Here is an 11,099-nt window from a genome sequence, read left to right as displayed (position 1 = left end):
GAGCTGCAACACAGTCCTCAACCAATTCTGCTGCCTTCTGGCCACTCTTTGGGTGACGTTCCTTGACCCACACTCTGATATCCGGGGCCAAGGTGCACAGATACTGTTCCAGTATCATCTCCTCACAGATTTCTTCAACCGACTTAATCGCCTGTCTAATCTATTGTAATGGAAATTTCTAATAAACACTTCAGAACGCTTAACAGTCGTCTTTTCAGTCATTTATTAAAGTAAATCATACAAAGGTATATAAGAAAGAAAGAAAATTAAAGCATCACCTCTAGTGATGTGAGAGTACGCGCGCGCTCTCTGAGTTGTGTTTTAGTGGCTGCTATCTATTATACTCTAAAGGCATTTGCTTACTGCTTGCATCTTCACGTGATTGGCTCAAGATTTTCTATGAAGCTTTGTTAGAGCGTGCACCTGGCGTTCGGGCGGATGGGTAGTTATCAGAACTCAGGCACCCTGCTTATCACCCCCAAGGTCAGGAAAGGTGGTTACATCATGAGAAGATGCAAGCTAGGTTGAACTCAAGCACCCTGCTCATTACCACGAAGGCCACAGAAAAGCGATTACAACATAGGAAAAAACATCTTTCTCAGTATAGGCCACTTGAGCTCAACATACAGAAACACAGAGAATAATAATGTTCATCCATTAAAAATTCCCTCACATTCCCCCCTTTTTATCCTATAGGATAAATTGCTAAAGGAAAGAAAAGAACTGTACACAGTTTCAGTGATAAGAGTTCTCAGAGAGATTCGACTTAACACGTCATTGAGTGTACAGGGATAATGCTAAGGCTGTTTTTATAAGACATAGACATCTTAAATAAATGCTAGCAAGCCATATACATAGATCAGGAATAATAGAACAGGAAACAATCATAATGAAAGTGTTTTAAGTCAGGACCAATTTCATTTCAACTGTGCTGATGTCATGGAACGGTGGGTTATAGTCTTCGTGTGAGTTTGGAGGCCAGTCAGGCAAGTCATCGGAGTCTATTTTCACCATCTGGTAACCGATATTTGTCAGCTGCCTCTGAAACACAGACATACAACATTGACAGAGAACAGGGAGCAAACATAGCATCACAATCACTAAGCCCAGGACCGGTATGGTGGATAGAATTAGAGTCTTCCATCCACTAAACCAATGCCACCAGCTGTCTTTGTCTCCTCCATGTTCGTCTGCTCGTAATTGTTCAGCAACCTTGCGCATCTTGTTCAGTGCCTCAGTGATGTTACCATGATTTCCGTCGTTTTCAGGAATGTACGTACAACAGTGTTCTCCTATCATGACACACACTCCACCTTCCTTTGCCAAAAGGATGTCGAGGGCCATGCGATTCTGTGTCGTCATTAATCTGAGTGCGGTCAATTCAGTTCTCACGCCCTCCATGGCCTCTATGGTTGAATTCACAAACTGCGCCAGCCTATAATGCACCACCTCAAGTTCATTCCAGAGTTGTGTTATCCCGTACTGTGGAAACAGTGCCTGAAAGAATTTCTTCACCTTGGGTTGCAGCTGATGTTCCGGAGGAGGAAAATCATCGCCGACACTTCTGCGTCGTCTGCCACTCGTCTCAGGGGTTGCTATTATTAGGTGGGCATCTAATTGGATCAGAGCACACGTGCCTTTCCAATCTACCGGAAGAAAGTTATACACATAGTGACCACACTTCCACTGCCAGCCTGGGTAATAGAAGGTTGGACCCGCTAACTGAGTTAGATTCCCTCCTGGTCCTAAGTCACTTCCTGTTATCGCTTTTCTGCCTTGCTTGTACAGAGTGCCACTTCATCCTGTGCAAGTCACATTTGGATTTGGGACTGAACCCTGCACAGTGCAAATGGTTGAACACCTAGTTTCCTTGACCTTCCCTACGAGGTTTGAGTTTGGATCACCCTTTCGCCCTGCGCATAAGGTATAATTTATCCCCTTTCCTAATTCATTTACACTAATTTCTACCCTTGGGTCGTCTCCCCCACCTTGATACATGACACTACAGTCTTCTACATCATTGCAGACAGCTTCCATCACAGCTCGCCATGCTTGCGCAGTGTCTTCATCCGTTGTGTTGGCGATCTCGAACACGAATGGTTGTGTAACGGTGTGTGGCAGAGTTGAGCAAACTAGACAATTTGACCTGTTAGCTTGTTTAGCTGTAAAATTAGCATACTGCCAATACAAATTATGAGTTGGATGTCTCCCTCGTCTTGATTCTGTGTCAGTCTGGGTTCCCTGTATCGACCACCACACGAATCCTCCCATGAGCCCCATTAGGATCAAGATACTCAGGCCCACGACTGGACCTAGTTTATAATGATTTACCCCCTTCATTTTGTGTTAACTAGGTCTCCGAGTTAACCCTTGCCCTTCTTGACGTGTATTGGTGCTCAGAGGGCGAGCATGCCCTATCAGCCCTCGTCCCACCTCACCGGAGCTTGGAGAAACTCGGGACTTCTGAAACGAGTTTTACTGACTAGATACTAAATACTCTTCTCTATTGAGGGTGCAACAGCGTAACTGTGCTGTCACGCTCAGTCCCGTGGAACTTGCTCGCCACGTGGTTTAGATCAAAGCAGGAAAGCGGTCATGTAGGGCACCTTCTGAATGATAATCGCTTACCTCTCCTCCTGAGTCTCGGGTTACCACTTGTCCCACCTTATGGTTGGGGTTCTGTCCTCAGATGTACTTAATTAACACTTCTTTCTCCTCAAGCTTTAGTCAGCATCTGGGTCACTTAGGCCTTCTTTTCCCTCCTGCTTAGCCGGTTCAGGAACCCTCCTGCAGTGGCTAGCGTGGATCCACGTCACTCTGCCTGTGACTTTCACTGCCGTTGGGGTCGTGAGCAGGACCTGGAATGGGCTGTTCCACCGTGGCTTGTTCCACTTGGTTCGTCGGAAATCCTTCACCACGATCCAATCCCCTGGTTGTAGATCGTGCAGAGGTCCCTCAGCAGGTTTGGGAAGTGCTTCTTTTACCTGTTTGTGGATAGATTTCAAAGCAGAGGACAACGTTGCACAGTAATTCAACATTGCATCATCACACAGTGTGGTGTCCGGCAGTGTTCCTTGAGCTAGCCCTATCCCCGTGTTGGGTACTCGTCCAAACAGAATTTCGAATGGGCTTAACCCATGTTTAGGCCTAGTTTGCATCCTCATTTGTGTGAGTGCTACAGGGAGGACCTTTGTCCATCCTAGCCCTGTTTCTGCACAAGCTTTGCTTAGTTTATTTTTAAGTGACCCATTTTCCCTCTCTACTGCTCCCGCACTGGCAGGATGATAGGCACAATGTTGTTTCAGGTCTATCCCTAGGAATGCTCCTATTTTCTTTAGGGCTGCATTAACAAAGGGTGTTCCATTGTCACTTGAGATTTTGCTAGGTATACCCCACCTAGGAATTACATCTCTCAGGAGTGCTTTGACTACTGCCTCTGAGTCTTGTTTAGCTGTGGGGAATACTTCTACCCATTTTGAAAACATGTCAACTATTACCAGGCAGTACCTTTTCCCTTCACTAGGTGTCAGTTCAATAAAGTCCATTTGGAGGTGATCAAATGGTTTGTCTGGTATTGGGTGTGCTGCTTGAGTTAGTCTGATACCTTGACCTGCATTATGTTGTGCACATATCAAGCATTGCTTGCAAAATTTTGCAGCATAATTTGAAAACCCCTTTGTGAACCATCTCTTTGTTACTTCTGCTACCATCCCCCCTTTTGACACATGGGTGAGCCCATGTGCCAATTTTGCAAAGAAAGGGAACATGTATTTTGGTAGACAGGGACGGCCCGAGGGACAAACCCAGACCGAGTTTGCAAGGATACAGCCTGCCTGTTTCCAGACTCGTCTCTCGTCCTGGGTGGCAGTGCTCTGAAGGTCCGCTAGCTGTAAACAAGGGGTAGAAACCTGAGGAAAGGCAAGGTTAGAGGGTGAACTGGAAGCCGAGGCTGCACACTTAGCTGCCGCGTCCGCCCTGGCATTCCCTTGAGACACAAGATCAGTATTGTTAGTATGGGCAGCACACTTACACACAGCAATAGCTCTAGGGAGTAGAACAGCATCCAACAACTCAGAGACCAATTTATGATGTGCAATGGGAGATCCTGTGCTAGTGAGAAAATTTCTATGTTTCCAAATGGTGCCAAAATCGTGCACAACGCCAAATGCATACCTACTGTCCGTAAAAATATTGACAGATTGCCCTGCCGCCAATTTGCATGCCTCAATGAGGGCACAGAGCTCTGCAGCCTGCGCCGACAGGTTCGAGGGCAGACGTGACGCCTTGAGGACCTCGTGATCTGAGACTACGGCAAAACCTACTTTGTTCTTTCCCGTCTCTGGGTCTCTGGAGGCTGAACCATCCACATAGAGGATCATGTCTGGATTTTCCAAAGGGTCGCTCTTTAAGTCTGCCCTGGGGGAACAAAAATCGTTAGTGAGAGCAACACAGTCATGTGGCTCTCCATCGTCCTCTGTAGGGAGAAGAGAGGCAGGATTCAGAACAGTACAACGTTTCACAGTGATGTTAGGCATATCAAGTATGACTGTGTTATACTTCAACCATCTCTGTGCTGACAAATGTGACGTCTTTTTCTCCAACAGAAGCAGGGAGACAGCATGTGGGACCAAAAGGGTGAGGTTAGAATACCCCACAATATTTCTGGAGGCAGTTACCGCCTTTTCAGCTGCAGCAACTGCACGCAGGCAAACAGGAAGTCCAGCCGCCACTGGATCCAGCCTGCTGGAGAAGTAAGCTACAGGTCTCAATCTATCCCCGTGTTTCTGCAAAAGAACAGAGGTCATAAAACCCTTCTTTTCATCTACAGTTTGAACAAATGGTTTATTGGGATCAGGCAGTCCCAGTGTGGGTGTGGTCTGCAGGGCGCCTTTTAGGGCCAGGAATGCTTCTTCAGCTTCTGGTGTCCATACGACAGGTGATGAAGCAGTGAGGGACGAACCGTGCACGAGCTCTCTCACTGGACTTTCCAGGATGGAATAATTCGGAATGAATGCTCTGCAATAGGAACACATACCCAAAAATGACAAAACTTGTTTCACAGTGATCGGCTTGGGAATTTTCTGAATAGCTGAGACTCTGTCCGCAGACAGCGTTTTTCCCTCCCCTGTGATATCATGCCCCAAGAAATGCACCTTCTGTTTTGCAAACTGTAATTTTGTGAGGCTAGCCTTATGACCTTCCTTAGCGAGGTGTCGCAGTAGCGTTATGGTGTCATCCTCACATTGAGCTTTAGTTGGGGCACAAATCATTAAATCGTCAACATACTGCAGCAAAGCTGATCTCGGTGACAAAGTTAACGAAGCGAGGCTGTCTCTAAGGCACTGGTTGTATATGGTTGGGGACTCACAGTAACCCTGGCACAAACGAGTGAAAGTGTATGGACGACCATCATACATAAAGGCAAACCAATACTGGCTGTCTTTATGTATAGGAATAGAAAAGAACGCATTTGCTAGATCCACCACTGAAAACCACTTACTGTCAGCGGGCACCTGGCCCAAAATGGTGTATGGGTTAGGGACGTCAGGTGTGCGCGGAACAACCGCAGCATTGACTGCTTGCAGATCTTGGACAAACCTCCACTCATCGGGCTGAGACGATTTTCTTGCCTTCTTAACTGGAAAAATAGGAGTGCGCACTGGAGAGTCCGGGCAAGGGACAATTACACCTGCCTTCAGCAACGAATCAAAGACTGGTTTTATACCTGCAATTGCTTCTGGTTTGAGTGGATACTGGGTCTGCCTAGGCCTGAAATCCGATTTGGGGGTGATCACCACTGGTTCAGCATTCTTTATTAGGCCCACATCATGTTTACCCTTTGCCCAAACGGAATTTGGAACTCCCGCCAATTTGGGGTGCACCTCTGCTGGCGTTATGCCTGTGGAAACAGAGACAAACAGGCCACTACGGCTGGGGTCTCCAGGACCCTGGTCATCAGTGGCTAGTATTACGCTGCGCTTAACATGCACACACACAGCCTGACTTTGCTTGTAGACCCCAAGCCTTTGACAAAACAACACACTAGGGTCCTCTGTTCGGGACCATTCATTGTCATTGGCTGCACACTTCTTGACCCACTTCCCCACGTCTTTCCAATGGGCGGCTCGCGGTTTTGCTAATGAGACATGGGGTATAGAATCAATGATGTCAAAGAAATCATGTTGGCAGCAGTCAACCTCAGAGTCCTCTGTTCTGAGGCCGTGCATAACATGTTTGAGAACACTGCGATTAGCATTGATGCAGCTGTTTGGACAACGAGTAAAATGGACCTGCACAGCACAATAATGTTTAGACCAATATGTAGTTTTGAGGGTCAATCTTTCACACGTGTGGGGGTCTGCAAACCAAGTCTTTTCAAACTCTACATCTTGCCCTTGGTGAACATGTGCTGTACAATGCAAATCTTCCTCTTTCATATAATCTGTGTCAACTGATGAGGTGTTCAAGCGTGCGAGCTGTACAAGGTGTTTTGGAGTTTGTGTGAGCTGATCTGAGCAGAGCCGCCAGACATACACATACAGGGGGCTTCCAAATCCATACTGCACACCGCACATTTCACTTACTTCAATGGTTAGCCCATCTGGAGTGGACATGAGATTTACTCCTAATTTGCACATTAAATCACGTGCTAACAAATTTACTGGACATGTATGTGAGATGAGAAATGAGTGGGACGTAACTATTCCTCCCTCGCTTTCACACGGGAGGTTGACTGAGAAAGTTTCGGTTACAGGTCGTCCTGAGATGCCCACTGTCTGAATAGAATTTGAGCTGAGCGGTGGGTCTACTGGAAGTACCCCATGTTGTATCACTGAGTGTGCTGCTCCAGAATCTACTAAAAAGGTTAACACATGCCCACACACAGTGAGGGGCATACAAGGGAGTTTAGAAAAGGGAGTAGTTGTGTATTTTAACAAACTTAATGCAACTTCAGGTGTATTTATTTGGACTGGTATATCGGGCGTTTCTGTGTAATCTTGCTGTTGCATGCAGGTGCTGCTACTAATGTGTTTAACGTTATGTGAATGCTCCTGTCTATGTGTATGTGTATCATCAGGTGTGTGTGTGTTACCTCCCCTGTTCTCTGTGTGGGGCCCGTTCCCGGAGTCCGCCCATCAGTCTGCTTTGCTGTACTCCTCACAAGGCTTCTGGCTGCTTCTGTGGAGACAATTTCGAGCAATGTGTCCCTTCCGATTGCAGTTGTAGCAGGTTACGCCTTTAATCCAGGACGGGTCGCCCCAGGTCATCCTGCCTCGGCCCCAACCTCGACCTCTTCCTCTTCCTCCTTCTCCAGGCTGAACCGTCTGGAAAAGAGTGAGAGTGGCGGCGTGTAGGTCTTGGTCTCTTTGTGTCGACTTTGTCTTCTCCTTCTCCTTCAGCAGCTTTTCTGCATGCACAGCGTACTGCTCGATCTTGGTGAGACTGGTGGTTTCCCACAGGAGACAGAGCTGCTTTACTAACTTGGCCACTGCTGGATCCATACCGCTCATGAAACTGTTCCGCAGGTGCGCTTCCCAGACCTCAGGATTGCCTTCCACTCCAGCCAGGGTCGCGGGTCTGGTCAGGCCACTGTGTTTCTCATGCACAGCAGTGAGACGGGTGAGAAATGCTGACACCCCTTCTCCATCTTCTTGCTTACACATACTGATCTTAGTCATGTCTATGTTCAAAGGAAAAGCACTATCCAGACGAGCACAGAGAGCAGTGATGGTATCTCTATACTCACTATTGCCAACTGCACTCCAGTCTGGTGTAGTCATTCGCTGGTCAGCTTCCGGCCAATCTTTGGAAACTTTGCTCCAATCTATACCCATCTTGACCATGAGTAGGCGGCGAAGTTCATGGGTGGTCGGTCGGAATTCTCTGCAAAATATCAACAGCTCATTACCAAATGTCTTTCCTCCTACCTCTCTCACATTGGGAAGAGAAGCCATGCTTTCCTTCATGTCCGCTGTCGTCCAGGGTCTGTGGACTAAAAGCACGCCACCAGCTCCAGCCACTTCCACCATTGGAAGATGAAGGACTTCAGACTTTAGATTATGGCCTTGTGGACCCACTGGTGAGCACGTGGTCAGGTCCAGGAGAGTATCTTTTCCATCGCCATATGTAAGACCGGATCTCGTGTGTGATGGAGAAGCGAGGGGAGGTGCTGATGCTGGAGGCGGCTGGTAGGCTGGAGGAGATTCCAGAGGCTCAGTTTTTCCCTTCGTCTCAACTTCTCCCCTTCTCTGTGGGTGAGGCGCTTGTGGGAATGATGCTCCACCTTGCTGAAGAGGCAGTGTGTGTTGGGGTGGTGGGGCAGACTCCAGGTCAGGGTCCATCTGAAATTTCAAACACTGAGAAGAGGGTGAGAGCCCTGCCTGTCGTTTCTCTCTTTTGTACTCTCTCTTAAGTGTTTCTTCTTTCCATGCAGAAAACGCCCTCCAGTCCCCTAAGAACTTAACATTATCTGCAGGCTCTTCTTTTTCCTTCTGTTTCAACTTTTCTTCTAACTGTCCTATCTGCCTGGGATTAAAACTGCCCTTCTCAGGGAATCCTAAGTCCTTTACCCATATGTCAAACTGTGCCAAACAATCCTCGCCATATGAGGTTTTCATAAACTGGATGTTTGGGCTGTCATAGGAACAGCCACTTCTTACTATAGCACATGTAGCTTCAGGCTTACCTGCTCCTTCCTTTCCTTTCTCTAACTTGCTGCTTCTGTTCCCCATTGTACACTGTTATATTAATAGGCTGTGACAACAGTGGCTGAGTTTCTTTATCAGGATCACAAAAAGAACAGGTTGGACTATGTCCAAAAATGCGACACAATAAGCTTTTAGGTGTGTTCTTATTAGTAAACAATTTATCTGACATTTGCCTTAAACCAAAGTACAGTAGGTATCATTTAACACAACAACCTCAAAGACAACTCGCGCATGTGTACAAAATCTGTTTCTCTGTTTCAGAATTTGGAGGAGGACAGTACTCTGTTAATTCATCAATATTTTGTGTGCACACCGGTGTGTCTTTGCGTTTTCGCGATCGAACCTCTCTATCCCGTTCCCCAGACGGGCCAGTTGTTCACACAGAACAAAGAGAGCAAGATTCAATTCCCACGAATCGCTGAACGTGAATCCGTCGAAACACGCACCCGTACTTCCCCTCCTCAAGTAGGCGAGCGATTACCCAGTCGTCACTTAGGCGGATAATTCTCTTACACAACCCAATAAACTACTCGCAGTTTATTGTCTCAAAATTGTGTTTTATCCATTGTCTGCAAACATATTGATGGTACCACAGTTTAGCAGTCCTCCTGAGCTCGGACAAACTTCTGTCCGTCTCTTATATCATTTTAAATACTGTTTCCACTAATTTCTTTACACAAGAATGCAAAGTTATCACTTACTGGTTTGGTGAGCCCTGACGGTCTGGTCTCTCGTCCGAGTTCTCAGCTCCACACCGTAGCCTTGGGAGTGTTCCGTCGTCCGAGGATCAGACGCATAGGGCCCACCCAGGGGATGCCAAATTGTAATGGAAATTTCTAATAAACACTTCAGAACGCTTAACAGTCGTCTTTTCAGTCATTTATTAAAGTAAATTATACAAAGGTATATAAGAAAGAAAGAAAATTAAAGCATCACCTCTAGTGATGTGAGAGTACGCGCGCGCTCTCTGAGTTGTGTTTTAGTGGCTGCTATCTATTATACTCTAAAGGCATTTGCTTACTGCTTGCATCTTCACGTGATTGGCTCAAGATTTTCTATGAAGCTTTGTTAGAGCGTGCACCTGGCGTTCGGGCAGATGGGTAGTTATCAGAACTCAGGCACCCTGCTTATCACCCCCAAGGTCAGGAAAGGTGGTTACATCATGAGAAGATGCAAGCTAGGTTGAACTCAAGCACCCTGCTCATTACCACGAAGGCCACAGAAAAGCGATTACAACATAGGAAAAAACATCTTTCTCAGTATAGGCCACTTGAGCTCAACATACAGAAACACAGAGAATAATAATGTTCATCCATTAAAAATTCCCTCACACTATTTATGGAACAGACCTTTCAGTCGGTTGTAAAGCTCTCTAGGTGTCTCACCAGGCTTTATGTCGGGCTCTCGGAACAGGCGTCGGTATGTCTCCTCATTAATTTCATATTTTTGCAGGATGGCTTCTCTTACCCGATCATAATTCATGGCGCAGTCAGGGTCCATTGCCACATATGCCGCCCTGGCTTTCCCTGTAAGGTGGGGGACCAAAATCACCACCCATGCATCTCTTGGCCAACGGTACGCCCATGCTAGCCGCTCAAATGTAGTAAGATATTGCTCAATGTCCTCCCCTTCCTCCAGTTTAGGGCTGGCACGCCTTGACCACTCAGGTACTGCTACTGCCAATGCCACTCCCCCAGATGACTGGAGTGGTAGTGTCACTGACGCTGATGGTGCTGCCACCGCTGCTGCCCCTGATGGTGGTGTTACGACCGCTGCCGCTGGTGTTGGTACTGGTGCTGCTGCTGCAACCGGTGGTGGTGGTGATGGTGGTGCTGCTGCTGCTGCCACCGCCGCTGGTGGTGGTGGTGCCTCTGCCGCTGCTGGTGGTGGTGGTGCCGCCGCCACTGGTGGTGGTGTGGTGCCCGCTTATCTGCTTCGAAGTCATCACAGAGCTGGTTCAACTGGACCTGGATGCCCCTCCAGCGCTGCTCTTGTTTGAAGGCCTCCCTTTCCTGGTTCTGCAATGACCGCTCCAGGAGCCGTTGCAGAGCAGCCAGCTCTGACTCCTGCATATGACTCCCACCTGGATCCATGACTCCAGTATCCTTGTGATCCTCTGCTGGATCTGCATCCTTGTCCAGGTCATCTCTAATCAGTCGGCAGTAGGCCATCTCTTGCCTTGTCAAATACCGCTTCCCCTCTGACTCCAGTGTCTCTTGGCGTTTGATCCCACTTCTGACACCAAATGTGAGGGACCAAGTGGCCACCTCACTCGCAGGATGCCGATACGGTTGGAAGTCAGGGGTACAAGGAGTAAAACAAGGTGTCCAAAATCGCAAAAACAGGTTTCAGAAATAGATGTTTTTTTATTTATAAGTGCACTTTCCACCA

General features: G+C 47.5%; 1 protein-coding gene across 1 annotated transcript; it reads right to left on the bottom strand.

Moving 5' to 3' along the window:
• Positions 1-208: 208 nt before the first annotated feature.
• LOC132882122 (uncharacterized) lies at positions 209-7,259 on the bottom strand. Its single transcript, XM_060915384.1, has 2 exons — positions 5,726-7,259; positions 209-5,638 (listed from the first exon to the last, which is right to left on the bottom strand). Exons 1-2 carry the CDS (start codon positions 7,008-7,010, stop codon positions 2,724-2,726), a joined length of 4,200 nt encoding a protein of 1,399 aa, XP_060771367.1. The 5' UTR covers positions 7,011-7,259; the 3' UTR covers positions 209-2,723.
• Positions 7,260-11,099: the final 3,840 nt, after the last annotated feature.

Source organism: Neoarius graeffei, chromosome 2 (genome assembly GCF_027579695.1).
Source record: "Neoarius graeffei isolate fNeoGra1 chromosome 2, fNeoGra1.pri, whole genome shotgun sequence".
Lineage (NCBI taxonomy): Eukaryota > Metazoa > Chordata > Actinopteri > Siluriformes > Ariidae > Neoarius > Neoarius graeffei.
This window is presented reverse-complemented; position numbering and strand designations above follow the sequence as displayed.